General features: G+C 40.4%; 1 protein-coding gene across 5 annotated transcripts in view; it reads right to left on the reverse strand.

Moving 5' to 3' along the window:
* Positions 1-428: 428 nt before the first annotated feature.
* The window catches only part of LOC107096177 (pericentrin-like), a 41,165-nt gene continuing 27,959 nt past the window's right edge, over positions 429-13,634 (reverse strand). For 4 of the 5 annotated variants that reach the window (XM_015392717.1, XM_015392715.1, XM_015392712.1 and 1 more), the window contains 16 exons: positions 11,896-12,066; positions 11,641-11,809; positions 11,210-11,544; positions 10,999-11,095; positions 8,642-8,814; positions 8,287-8,565; positions 7,982-8,136; positions 7,769-7,898; positions 6,814-7,584; positions 6,484-6,681; positions 6,173-6,388; positions 5,858-6,084; positions 5,696-5,775; positions 3,121-3,265; positions 2,866-2,993; positions 429-951 (listed from right to left, as the gene is read on the reverse strand). In XM_015392717.1, the coding sequence (XP_015248203.1) occupies positions 920-951; positions 2,866-2,993; positions 3,121-3,265; positions 5,696-5,775; positions 5,858-6,084; positions 6,173-6,388; positions 6,484-6,681; positions 6,814-7,584; positions 7,769-7,898; positions 7,982-8,136; positions 8,287-8,565; positions 8,642-8,814; positions 10,999-11,095; positions 11,210-11,544; positions 11,641-11,809; positions 11,896-12,066 (3,306 nt within the window). In that variant the 3' untranslated portion in view covers positions 429-919. The remainder of the gene's footprint in view (positions 952-2,865; positions 2,994-3,120; positions 3,266-5,695; positions 5,776-5,857; positions 6,085-6,172; positions 6,389-6,483; positions 6,682-6,813; positions 7,585-7,768; positions 7,899-7,981; positions 8,137-8,286; positions 8,566-8,641; positions 8,815-10,998; positions 11,096-11,209; positions 11,545-11,640; positions 11,810-11,895; positions 12,067-13,634) is intronic. The other variant, XM_015392713.1, reaches the window with a different exon arrangement.

Below are 13,634 nucleotides of genomic sequence, written 5' to 3' on the forward strand. Positions count from 1 at the left end.
GGACCTGGTGGACGATACAAAGTTACAAAAAGAAGAGGTTTTCTTGCCTTGAAATTTGGATCAGGGAAATTAAGGGTTAAATGTTCAAAAGAGTTGTAAGTATTAACTGCCTTGGGAGCAATCAGTAAGTCAGACTGAAAGATTGTTGCTACTCCTCCTTCTCGCCCAGAACTTCTGGGTATGTGAAAATTTAAATAGCTTCATTCCACCATTACAAATATTAAAAATAGAATAAAAAATGGTTTAAAAGCAACAACTGATAATCGGCTTTAGAAACACTGATGAAAAACTCAACATGGAACCTTATGGGTTTAAGACAGACTGTTCTTATAACTGTGGATGCTTGCTGACATTGGTATCAGATGCTAAAATGTAAAAAAGCAGAAATTAGGTATCCTAGAATAAAACAGGGGAGTAGTTTAATGCGTTTCAATGTGATCAGTTTAATCTCAATGTATACTTTGGGTTTAAAAACAAATATGTCATCAAGATCTAAAGGAAATGTTCAGCATATATAAAGAGATCATAGTGTCTTCTTTAATTCAAGTTCAAGTAAAAACAAACATCAGATTATACATGTCTTTATACAAAGATCTGCTTCCTCAGCATAGCGTGTTTATCTCTCAGTTTCAGTATAAAATGAGAGCAGATATGGCAACATACCGGATCACTGTCAGGAATAGAAGACAAAAAAGGTCCTATTTAAAATCATGGAGGAAAAAAAAAAGGTTCAGCTGGATTCTAAATCAGCAGACAAACAAAATAAAAATTTACATTTAAAAATACAAAAATAATTTAAGAGAAACCATGTGAAATTAACATATAGCAACAACAAACAATATAAACATCCTTCAAGGCATTAAGGCGTGGTCTGTTTGGTGCTACCAGGCAAGGCAACATTCAGTCTTCGGTTGCTGGTTTACTTTGGGTGAGACTGGAAGGAAGATGAACCTAAAAACAAAAGCGCAACATTCCTATTAGGAAGCCATTTTTATTCAGGCTTAAACACACATACACTGACTAAGCTACATTTAAAATGAAATCCCCCACTAATTCAGAGGCAGCCGAATGGATTACAAAGCTACTGAAGTTTTAGAGATAATTAGTGTGACAAGAAACTGATTTAACAATAACTTGGTGTTATGTGCTTCGGGCACATTATTATTTCTTTAGTTTATTTAATTACGTTAATTTGCGGCATTGTGGCCCGCCTATAAATAGGCCGGCGTTCAGAATGTGAGACGCCCCAGTCCGCCCCACTCCGCCCTGTTGAGACGCCGTTTTTCTTCTCGCTCCTTAGTTGGACCCGTGGTAGCGGGCTGAAACTGAGACTCGAGGCTGCCATGTGGTAATTTTTGTATTTTTTTGTGGTTTCCCGATTTTGGCCTGGTGGGACCGGTGGTCCTGTTTTCGATCTTTTCTTTAATATAGGTTTTCCCCTTTTTTTTCTTTTTGCTTAGTCCGGCTTCAGCTGAGGCTTCGACGGCCCTGTATAGGGTTGGCCCTCGGCTGTGCCGTTTTGTTCTTTTTTGCTGGCTCACCAGGTCCATCTTTCTGTTAATACTTTTTGGAAGGTTTTGTTTCTCTTTTCTCTTTTTTTTTTTTTCGATTCCTTTTTTTTCCTGGGACACGGGATTTGAGGGCCAACTGACCATCTTTTTTCTTTTTCCCTTTTAGGAAAGATCAGAAAAGTGGAGAAGTTAAAAATAAAACTGATTGAACCCTCATATTCTTTTATCTCGTGTCCTTAAATATGTTGTGTCTGGTGTGGACGTAACACTTGGTTTTATTGACCTAAGGTTTCATAAATAATTAAACCAAATTAAATCCCTCCAATAATTATTGGTCAACTAGACTAATAAATATGATATATTTCCAAATTAAAAACTTGCACTTTACAAACTTTTTCAAATAAGGGGTGTAGCCTCTATTACTAGATACTGACAAAACATAAAACTATATTTAATCCTTTAGTGATTAAAAATTACTAAAAAGCTTTTAGGCCCTCTGCATTTGAAAGAGACCAAGTTTAAGGACTACAGACCCAGTTCAACCTGAGCTCTGAAATTGTTTAACATCTAAAAAAGGAAAAAAAATTATCCTTTTATGTTTAGAAATAAGTAACAGTGAGATTACATTACATTATGTATATATATATATATATATATATATATATATATATATATATATATATATATATATATATATATATATATATATATATAAAAAACATGGCAAAATCCTTTGTCATTTTTATCTCCGACAGGCTGCAGTCATGTCCCGAATTCCTCGTTTCCCAGCCACTTTTGTTGAAATTTGCACTCCCCATTCTCTAGCTTTTTCTCCGCCTTGATCTTATTCATCGAACATAAAGCTTTACGAACAACCGGAAAAAGTTCCACACAAACACGCAGAACCAGTTATATCTGACAAAACTGTTTTTATACATGTAATTTTTTCAAATAAAGCATTTTAAATGCCACAATAATCACATTTAATGAATTTTAATGCCAACCAGGCCTTGATTTAAAAAATAATAATTTAATGACTTTGAATTATTTTTAATGAGCTGTGGAAATCCTGCATAGAAAAAGCAGATGATTAGCTTTGTGTGGTGGTCTCCTATAATTTATCCTATAAATGAAAAAGGTCACCATCTCCCATCTTCTTTTAACAGAGGGGACTATTGTATGGTTTAATGTCCCAAAGCAAGACAAATGGTTGTTCTTTTCAACTAAACCTTATGTTTACAACAATAAGTGCTCTAAATATAGGAGATGTGCGAAGCTGCAGAGCAGGATGCTCAGAAATTCTTTTCGTTTAAGCCCTTTACTGCTCATTCTGCAGAGGAGTGACAGAACTCACCCGGTCTAGCTCCAACCAAGCGCTGCTGTACTTTCTCCAGATGATGGATATATTCTGTCAGGGACCGCTCCGGGTCCTGGGATGTTCCTGCAGAGTGAGCAGAGGCTAGAGAAGTACTGGGGTGCGGCCTGAAGAGAGAAGACAGGAGAGGAGTAATACGTGACAAACAAATCGAATAAAAAAAAAAAAAATACATATATGTGCCAACAAATTTATCACACAATAGAAAAAAGTTTTCTTTAAAGGGCCCCAAACCTTCTTTGCAGTCTGAATGAGGATTTGCCAGGTGGAACCAGAGATGACAGAGAGTTTCTCTGGGTGTCACCGCTGTCTCTGTTCTGCGCAGAGTCGGGGTTTCCTCTGGGCTGCTGCTGTCTTAAGACCTCTGCTTTAGGTCGTGCTATAGGAAAAAAAAGGCATTTACATAGTGCTTTGGACAAAACTTCATACATCGTCACATGAAAAGAACAAAGCACCTGGGCTCAGGTGGCTGGCGTGCTATATCTGGCCTAGGAGGGTGGACTGCCTGGGTTGGGACTGCTTAGCAGCCATGGGTATGAGAGGACCATATGGATGTGGGGGCCTGGATTGGTTAGTATTTGAGGCAAGCCGTCACTACACTGGTCCTCTTCTCCCTTTAGTCCTGCATGGTCCAAGGACTTTTTTTTTTTCCTTTAGAGCTCAAGCTGCCTGCCCCCTTCCCACACTGGGGGAACTGGGGATCTCTTCCAGGGTCTCTTGGGCTGCTCCCCTCAGGGGGTGATTGGCCCCTAGACGTACCTAGTGTATGTATAAAGAGTGTAGGAATATTTTTCATTGTCTGCTGTGATTTCTGCAAGCCTTGAAGGTAGTTCACTGCTCTGCATATCATATGCAGTGTTTACACCCCGGACAATGTCATCAAATTGCAGGAGCTTCATCTGCGTGAAGCTAAAACCCCACAGATGTAAAAACATTCAGAAAAAAGACTGAATGGCTAGTGCTTCATCGGTGCAGGTTAATGCACTTAAAACAGTCATTAATAAAAATATAAAAAGATCATCTGTGCTACGATTGTTTTTTTTTTTTTTTACGTCTTATTAGTCTTATTTATTTAGGTCAACCAAAAGACAACTATCCACCATTAAACTCCGAAATGAATCAAAAATAATCTAGCCTACTTTTTCAGTGCTACTTCATTTGTACAGGCAAAACTGATTTGTTGTTTTATTTTTAATCACAGCCGATGACATCACCATCCCGGCAGACCCAGACCCTTAGCTTTGGATGAGCCGTTTCCCCTGGCAACCCCATAGCTTTCCAGTCAAGGTCTCACTGTTTGCTTTTATTTCACAATAAAAGCACATTTGAAACTTAACATCACTGACTACCACTAAACTGCTCACAGTGACAAAATTATGAATCGCCTTGGGGAGACGATCAATTTTGGGAAAAAAAAAAAAAAAAGAAAATCCACTTTGGTTCATCCAGAGCTACGTCTGGATGACTTTCAGATTTGGTGGGACTTCCTTGTAAATTTACCGCCGCAGAAAGCATCAATGCTGGGCATTGACAGACCAGCTTCTGTGCTGGAGGCAAGGGAGGATGACGAACAATCCTTATATGACTAAAAACTGTTAAAGCCACCTAAATACCTCTTGTGAGAATTTATTATTACTACCTTTGTTAACATCATTTTATCTGTATTCCATTTTGAGTTAAAAAAGCTTCACCTACAACCGGTCCCTGATTAGTTGCTGTGTCGCGATTTCATAGAAAATTTTTGCTCGTTTCAACTTCAGCGATAACCGCTCTGCTCTCTCCATGCTGCTGTCTGACAACACCTCAGCTTTATCTAGTAGCACGAGGTGAGAGCAGAGCAGTGACACATCTTCAACATGTGGGAATCAGCGCTGGTTGCTTCACCACCCTTCCCATCATGCTTTGTATAGGAATTCTATGTAAATTCACCACACTCACCATTTCCAGTTTGAACGCGTCTTAAGGGTGGTATTGTGTGAATATGGCTGGATGGATGTGAAGTGTTTCTGTCTACAGTTCAGGTTGGGTGTTTTTCTCTGGAGTTGGGCACCTCATGAAGTGGGTAGCTTTGGGGTTTTGTCCCTTGGGGTCGGCCTCCGGGTACTCTCATCTGCCCTTTGATGGGTGAGGCCATCCCTATGTCTGCCACCCAGTGAACTGGTTTGCCTCTGGATATCTGGGGCTGGCATGGCCACTTTATCGTTGTGGGCCCTGTAGGGCGAGTCTGGGGCTGCCCACATCTGCTATTGAGCATATTTTCCTTTTAAAGAAGCTTTATAAAATCCTTTATACACAAGCATGCCCATGCATACACACCACAGTAGTTTGGTTCCAGTTGTTCATAGATACACACCGATACTAAATATAAAGCTGCAGCTACATATACACACACACCATCCCAAATATTGTGGTATCACCATAGGTTTCGACTTCGACACCCATGGAAAGGATACCCGCTGCTCTTGAAGGTTTTTTGATTTTTACTTTGGTTGTCTGTTGTCTTCTTTCTGCTGTTATGCGTTCCTCTCCTCTCATACAGGTATGAAAGCAGATATTTGCTCTCCTCCATCTCTCTTTACCCTTAGTTTTTATCCCCTCTTTCTTTCTCACCTCCCTTTCTGTCTCCGTTGTATTCAGTTTTACTACCTAAATCATTTTCAATAAAATTTCATATAAAAGTACCAAGTGGAACCTTATGGCAACAACCATAATGGTCTGCTTGTGAAAGGTAATCTGTTGGGCTACCATTTAGCTGTGGGACAAAAAAAGGACACAAAAAAAAAAACAAAAACAACTTTTGTATTCTAACCTGGAGCATGCCCATTGGCGGACGCAGAGACAGGCACCCTTCTGATTGCTCTTTGCCATTTCCTGGTCAAAAACCTCATTCTACAAACAAAAACAATTGAAAGCTCATTTTATTCTTCATCTATTTGGCTCAAAGAGATGAAATCCTTCATCTATGCCTCACCTTGACACGGCTATCACGACCCGAACCACAGCCCTGAATCTCCAGAGGAGCCCCCGCTGCATTATGAGGGGAGGCGAGGGCCGCACCCCCATACGAGCGATGAGAGCCAGGGTGGCCTGCTCGCAGTCCTGGAACCCTCCCAGCAGCAGGATTAGGTATCGCTTCTGGTAAACCAGAGCTTTCCTGAAGCTCTCAGCACGCAGGTAGCGCTCATAATAACGCTGCAGCTTTAAAAGCAGAACAGAAGCCGTTACAAACATGTAGTCTTTGAAATTTCTATTATAACCAGGGCAGAGATAAAATAATAACCCTGACCCTGCTGTTGCTGCCTGCATCACTGATGGGTTGATTTTCTGTTTCTGTAGCGACTTTGGCAAGATCGCACTCTGTGCGTCGCAGCTGTTTCTCCAGGCTGGTCAGTCTACTTTTGTAGACGGCCTTTTCCTGACTCAGTGACATCACCTGCTCTGTCAACTCAGAGTTCTCCTTCAGCACCCTCTCCAGCAAACTGGAGGATGAAGGTGATGCAGTCTGTGGCGAGAAAAGATGCATTTTTGATTAAATGTGCTAAAAATAAAGGCTGTTTTTAGTCATTACCTCAAATTTAGTCTGGTCACATTTAATACCTGCTGGTGCTGCTGTGAGGCCCCTGCTAGGACCCCATCCTCCTGTGGGGACATGGCTCTGTGCTGCAGCAGGCTGGATGTTTTTCCAGACAGCCTCTGAGAAACCATCTCCTTCTTCTCTCTTTCCAGATCTGAAAGGGTCCGCTGCAGCTCCTGCATGCGCTGCTGGTCTTGCCGCCTCAGTAACTCCAACTCCAGCTTTGGTTTCAAAAATATATATTATTATTATAATGTGAAGTGCTTCTGTACATTTAACATTTTCTAGCATGTACTCCACATGAAGGGATTGCCTTGTAGTAAACAGAGGAGACAATCTTTCTGGAAACTTACAAGTTTGTTATTGGTCCTCTCCTGTCGCATTTCTCGTTCCATCAGCTCCTCCCTTTCTTTTCTCCTCTGTTTCTCCAGATGCTCATCTCTTTCCCTCTCCTTCTCCTTCAACAGTTGAAGTCTCTCCTTCAGCTCGGCTAGTTCCACCTCTTGGCGTCTGCACTGCTGTTGTTCCATCTCCAGGGTTCTGCTGAGCTCCCGTTTTTGCTCCTTCAAGGTCTCTGTTGCAGCTCTATGTCTGGCAACAGCTTCTTTCTCCCTCTGAAGCTCTTCCAGCCTTATTCGATCATCTTCCTCCCATTTCCTCTTGCTTTGCATCACCTCAGCCCGGAGTTTGTCTGTCCCCGTCGCCAGGTCCTCCGCCTGCCTTCGCTCCTGTTCTAACTGGGAGCGTAGATCGGAGATGAACTTCTGATCCCTTGCTGAATCAGACTCGTGTCTGCGGTTCAGTTCGTCCATCTGCCTGAAGAAATGCTGCCTCTCCTCTTCAAGCTTAGAGCGGCTTTCGGCCAAACGAGACTCGGCTTCATTCAGGAGGCGTTCTACCCGAGTCTTTTCTTGCTGGATGAGTTCTTGTTTATGGATGAAACGCTCGCGTTCGTCCTCCAGCTCTTTCTGTGCCTCCTCCAAACGCTTCTCTAACAATGAGCTACGGGACTGTTCGATTTGGAGCTCCTGTCTGAGGTTGCTGCAGGCCACCTTCTCCTGCTCAACTTGAGCCTTTAGAGACATAACCTCACCCTTAAGCTTCTCAGAGGAAACCTGAACAGCCTGGGAAGGAATAAGAAGGAGCGCAAGTCAGACATACTGGGCCTCATTTATTAGAAACTGATGGAGAGTTGGGGGCAGAAATGATGGCAGTTTGAGATTCACCAGTGTTCATCCAGTCTGACAGTGTACAAACAATAAGGTGTCTTAGCAATCAGTAAATAAAAGAAGTAAATGCCTTCCTGACCTCTCTCCTTTGCTCTTCCTCTTTGTTCTTTCTGAGAATCAGAGCCCTCTCCTGATCCAGCTCCTGCTGAAGCTCCAGGAATCGGGCCTGTTCTGCTCTCATCGCCTCCTCAGCCTCCTCCACAACCAGCCTGGAAAGAAAGTTAACCAAATCAGCGCAATAAATTCCAAACATGAATCAAACAAAGACAAAAAAAAAAAGTCTCAAATCTACCTGAGGGAAAGTATTTTGTTCTTATGCTCTTGTAGAGCGTCGCGGGCACATTTCAGCTGCCTCTGGTATTCCTCCAGCTCTGCTCTCAGCTGGGATTCAACGTGTCCATCAGACTGAAGCAGACCTCTGTGCAGGCTGTCATCATTGTAGTCGGTCTTAAAAAGAGAAAATTCTTCAACCAAAATGACAAAAACTCAACCATAACAATATCTCTAAGAAATAAAACTTTTCTAATACAGGTATAGACTCCAAACAAAAGTCCATCTGTCCCCAAACATGGCTTATGTTAAATCACAGAAGCTCACCTGTGTTTGTCTTTGTGCCATTCGACAAAGCAGTTCTCTAAGAGCGACCACGGTCTCCTGCAATGCCCTCTTCTCCTGCTGCCAGCTCATGGGAGGGTGGGAGGAGGCTGGATTATCACTGCGGTCCAGTGGAGTGGAACCATGTTCAAAGTGATGCTGCGTCTGACTGGAGGAGAAAGCTTTCAGCTCCAAAGAGTTGGGTTGAGACGAAGGTGCGCTGCGGCGTTGGCTCAGTGTGAGAATTCTGCAGCTTTCCTGGTAAACCTTTTTCAACAGACCCTTTAGGAAGTAAAGAGGAACTGAGTTAAACTCAGGTTTACCATCAGTCCAAAACTCCAGTTGGAGCAAAGCCTACCTGAAGCTCAGGTGACAGCAAGTCATCGCTGTAGCTCATACTTCCTGCTGCGCTGTCGGTGTTAGCTGTGGGGTTTATTCCTCTGCAGCGGAGATACTGAACAAACTGAGCATCCAGCCTCTCCGTCTGTTCCAGCTCCACTCTCAGTCTGGCTCCTAGTTCTGAACTCACATCTGAACAGTAGGAGGATAGAAAGTCTGTTAGATGAAGGTGAAATAACCTTCCACACTGCAGATAGAAGAATCTCATTACAAATTATTCTTTTCTGTTTTCATATTTCAAGAAATTTGAGTGCAGAAGTGAAAAGTAAATTATTTTAACACTGATTCATTAAAAACCAAGTGACAAATTTAAAGTATTGCAACTAGGGCTGAAACAATTAAGTTAATCGTGATTGATTAATTATTTAAAATACTCGTCAACTAATTTAATAATCGATTAATCGTTAACTGGAGTATAGATAATCTAAAACTTGCCTTTAGGTGACTGAGCAACCCATTTAGAATTATACCAAGATTGTAAAAAAAATATATAAACATTTTGCATTTAAGATAGAAACGTTTTTGTTCTGTCAATATGCTCCATCCAGAATTTCTCAAGTAAAAACGTTTAAATTTCACCTGGTTTAATTTCATTAAAAAAGTCTTCTTTAAGGAAACTTTTGCTTTTCGATTATTAATCGATTATTCGAAAAAATTTGCAAAATAATTGTAAGTGGTAGCCCTAATTTGAACTGACTCCGATTATTACAGTTTACAGTAAACAAAACCACATAACCCTAAATAAATAGATTTACAATGCAAAAATACTGTATCAAAGGTACTATAATCTTTTACATTATGGTGAGCCAGAGCTGTCTGTGTGAAAAAGTTAGACAAGCAACAGTGTGACTGGTTTGTAAAGCAAAGTTCGTTTTGATTTCAGGGAAGCTTGTGGCTTTTATCAAGCCCTGTCAAAAACATTCAACCCAGAAACGTAAAAAAAAAAAGAGAACCTTTTTAAAAGCCGACTGGGATTCCTAAACATCTCATTAGAGCTACAAGTTGACCTCCCCATGCAGAGCTGCACTTATGCAGTAATTCATGGTAAAAACATCCACATCCAAGCTTTAATACATCCACAGCTCACACACATGGCTTTGTGTCAGCCAACATTGCTGGTTTAATAAAAAAAAGAAAAAAAAAAAAGTCTGATATTGATATTTTCAGAATAAGAGCTTTAAGCCTAAAAATGAATGGGAATCTGTTGAATCACGTAATGCGGTGTCCATTTACACTATATTGAGTCACTTTTACATTGAAATACTAGGGGTGTGCATTGGCCATGCCCTCACGATTCGATTACGATTCACCAGGTAACGATTCGATTACGATTCACCAGGTAACGATTCGATTACGATTCACCAGGTAACGATTCGATTCGATTCGATTCTACGATGCATTGCGATGCATCAAAATCCCATTGACTTTGTAAAATCCAAAATGTGCCCAGATATCCGCTTTCCAATCTTTTGGTGCGTTTTTAATTAGGCCTACCCGTCTATCGCGGTCACCTCCCTCCGCCTCAGCCATTTCGATTGCTGTTGATATCCCCCCGGAAGTAATTGACACTTCACAACTTGTCCATTTGAGGCCAAAAAATAAACAGTGACATAATCGATTATGGCACGTTGCCGCATCGATGCTGAATCGTGCATGCCCCGCATTGCAATGCATCGCTGAATCGATTATTGTTGACACCCCTATGAAATACTGAAGTACATAATAGTATTAATAATATTCTAATTTACTGGTAGAAAGATGGTTGTATTGAGAAACTGACAGATGGATAAGAATATATCAGATGGATAAATGATGGACAAAATGATTAATTAGACAATCGTTAGAAAATATGGTAAAAAAAATAAAATAAAAATAAAACAAAAACATGTTTGTATTCTCAGGATAATTATCCAGAGCTGGTAAATACTTCCAGTTCCACACCTTCCCAGACTGTCCAGGATCTTAAGCAGGGATGGTTTTTCCCCAGTTAACAACACTAACCTAATTTAAGTAGATGAGAATCGTTGTACTAACTTTATTAGCAGAATAGGATTTTTTTTTCTCTGAAAATATTCCAGCAGAGACTTATTTCTATTCCTCTAAATAAATAAATTCAGCTCAAGGTTTACACTCTGTCTCACCTGGTTATTTAGTTATTTCGGGGGCAAAGAATTAGCACCATCTTAGTGAGTTAAAGTTTTTTTTTTTTTTTTGTTTGTTTTTTTTTTTTTTATAAGACCGTCCGGTTTCCACAAAAACCAGCTCTACCAGAGGTGTATGTTTATGCTTCTAACTGCAGGATACAGCTTTACTTACTGCTCCCGTATCCGTCGCTGTTCCATTCCTGAGCTGAGAAGGAAGAAGTGGAACCAAGCGGAGATGGAGGCGCTGTCAGGTCAAGGTCCTCCAACTCCTCCAACACAGAAAAAAAAAACAAAGCAAAACAGATGAATACAAGACAGACATTAAAAGTTTCTTCTTTTAAAAAGAAAAGTTTAAAATATTTAAGAAATATTTGATGGCGTACTTTGTCAGGATCCATTGAATCGAGCCCAGAGAAGTGGTCAGACACAGACAAAGAGCCTGGTGAGTGAGAACTGCGTGAGGTTGGATCTGGGGTGATGGTCCTGGAGTGTTGAGGCTCCATCATGACCCTTGGAGAGGTTTTAACCTGGGAAGGCTCCAGGTTTGTACAGTTCAGGCCACTGAGCTCAGACAGATGGGAATCCAGAACCGAGGCGTGGAACCGTTCTCTGATTCTCTCCTCAGAACATTCGAGTCTCCTCAAAACCTCTGGGGAACTCAGAGAGGCTTCGTCTCTAGATACTATAAGAACCTCCTCAAAAGCACGGTGAGAAATATCTGCAAAAAAAAAAAAAAAAGGTTTCAGTGTTTTGTTTAAACGTGTCTAAACAAAAGCACATGTTGATTATTTCTGCAGGTCAAAGCTATGTATACCCTTGATCTGGTAGTCCTGATGGTCAGGATCGCTGTCTCCTTGTTGACGGAGCTGTTCCAGTTCTCTTCTCTGATAGGTTAGTTCCTCTTCCTGTATAATTACGTCATGCTGCAGACGTTCAAGCTCTGCCTTCATTCGCTGGTTTTCAGCTTCCAGATCAACTTTGAGCTGAAGGACAGAAACAACTTCATCAGAATGAGTCCAAAAATCACAGGTTATAAAAGATACCCAATGTTCCCCTTTCATTCTCCCACCTGTCCGTTCTCATGAGGTTCTGCAGCACTTTCTGAGATGGTATTCAGCCCTTGTTTCACAGCAGCCAGCTCGCTCTTAAGAGCCTCGTTCTCAGACTTCAGCTCAGCAAACTCTGACTCCTTCTGCCTCAAAGCAGCGTCTGCTTTGGCCAGCGTCACATCAGCATGGGTCTGAGAGGAAGGAATAGAAGGGAGCTTTATAATCATCTAGTGTCTTTATTCACAGCCTTTGCTTTTCATTTGAACAAATAGAGGCATCAGATAATTGGAGTTAAATGTTTTGTGGCATATTAATGAATGCCAGTTTGTTTCGCCCTCAGCGTTTCCAGTTTAAACAACTACAGCAGGCAGAATACCTACACCAGAAAGCTGCACTGCTCTAAAGTCATTAATGCCAGCAAAGCTGGCGAGAAAACAGACACTGCAACCAAACCTACAAATTACAGTCTTTTAAAAGGAAACTGTTCTTACCACATCCTGTCACAACATAGTTATTGAAAAACAAACTTAAAAAAACAGCAGCATATTAAAACCAAGAGCTAGCATAGATTCCTCTCATTCTTCCTCATTTTAAAGAGGCTTGCTCTGTCCGAGGAAGTTTCCAGTCTGCAGCGTCACAATAGCAACGCCCCTAACCATAACCAGATGTGATCCTGCAAGCAAAGGCTTTAACAGCTGCATGTGAGGAAGTAAAAAGCTTCATCATATCGCACACTATGAATGAAGGCCTCCCGAAGCTGATTTTTGGGTTAAGAACATGTATTAGGATTCTTAAGACTCCACGATTGCAATGCCTTCAAAATAACAACACTCCATCAAAAGTTTTCAGGCATCAGATGGATAAAATTTCCACAAAATTAAAGCTTGAAAAAAAATAAAATGAAAATGAGGAATAGGCTCCTAACTCTGTGAGGAAGGAGAGAAGTAGGGCTGCACTTATTGATTATTTTGATAATAGATTCATCTAGAGATTATTTTCCCCCAATGCGTCTAGTTAATTACCTTTAGTAAAGTATTTGTAAAACTAAATATCTGGAATATTAAGAAAAAACTAATTGCACATTTTAACTGAATAATAATAGTAAAATATATATAAATACAGCACCAATTAATATTTAATAGAAACATGCATATATTTGTTGTTTAGTGCTGTAGGAAGGTTATTCTTTCATTAAATAGCATGATTCTAGAGACGGTGTACCATTACTCTAGGTGAAGATTCGATTACCAAATTACACGACTATGATCTTAATATCTTAACAATCAATTAATCATGATTGTTTCAGGGAAACTACCAGTAAATAATCAGCATGGTTTGTAATAAATGAGCTAAAATTTTTCAACTTCTGTGAATCAAACTAAATTTTCTGAATGCTGTAATTCTACTTTTGTGGAAGACTGCAATTTAAGCAAACCTTGAAAATCCAAATGATCTGGACTGTTAAAATGGGATTCTGCAAACTTTCCAACATAACTTTCACACGAAGACTGTTCAGTAATTTACCATTGTAGGACAATAAAGGGATTTTTTTTTCTATTGTAATTTAGTGTTGTTTGAATAATTGTACCATTTTGCACACAGGACTACAATAACTTTTAAAGTTAGTTGCTTGCAAATTATTCCTCCCAATAATGCTTTGCTCTAAAGCCATTAAAATAATATTGAGTTCATACAATCCTGGGCATCACAGAGGATCTTTATCAGCATCTTTTTTAGGATTTTGGGGCATTTTATGATA

This window comes from Cyprinodon variegatus, unplaced genomic scaffold (assembly GCF_000732505.1).
Source record: "Cyprinodon variegatus isolate N-32 unplaced genomic scaffold, C_variegatus-1.0 Scaffold604, whole genome shotgun sequence".
NCBI classification, from domain to species: domain Eukaryota; kingdom Metazoa; phylum Chordata; class Actinopteri; order Cyprinodontiformes; family Cyprinodontidae; genus Cyprinodon; species Cyprinodon variegatus.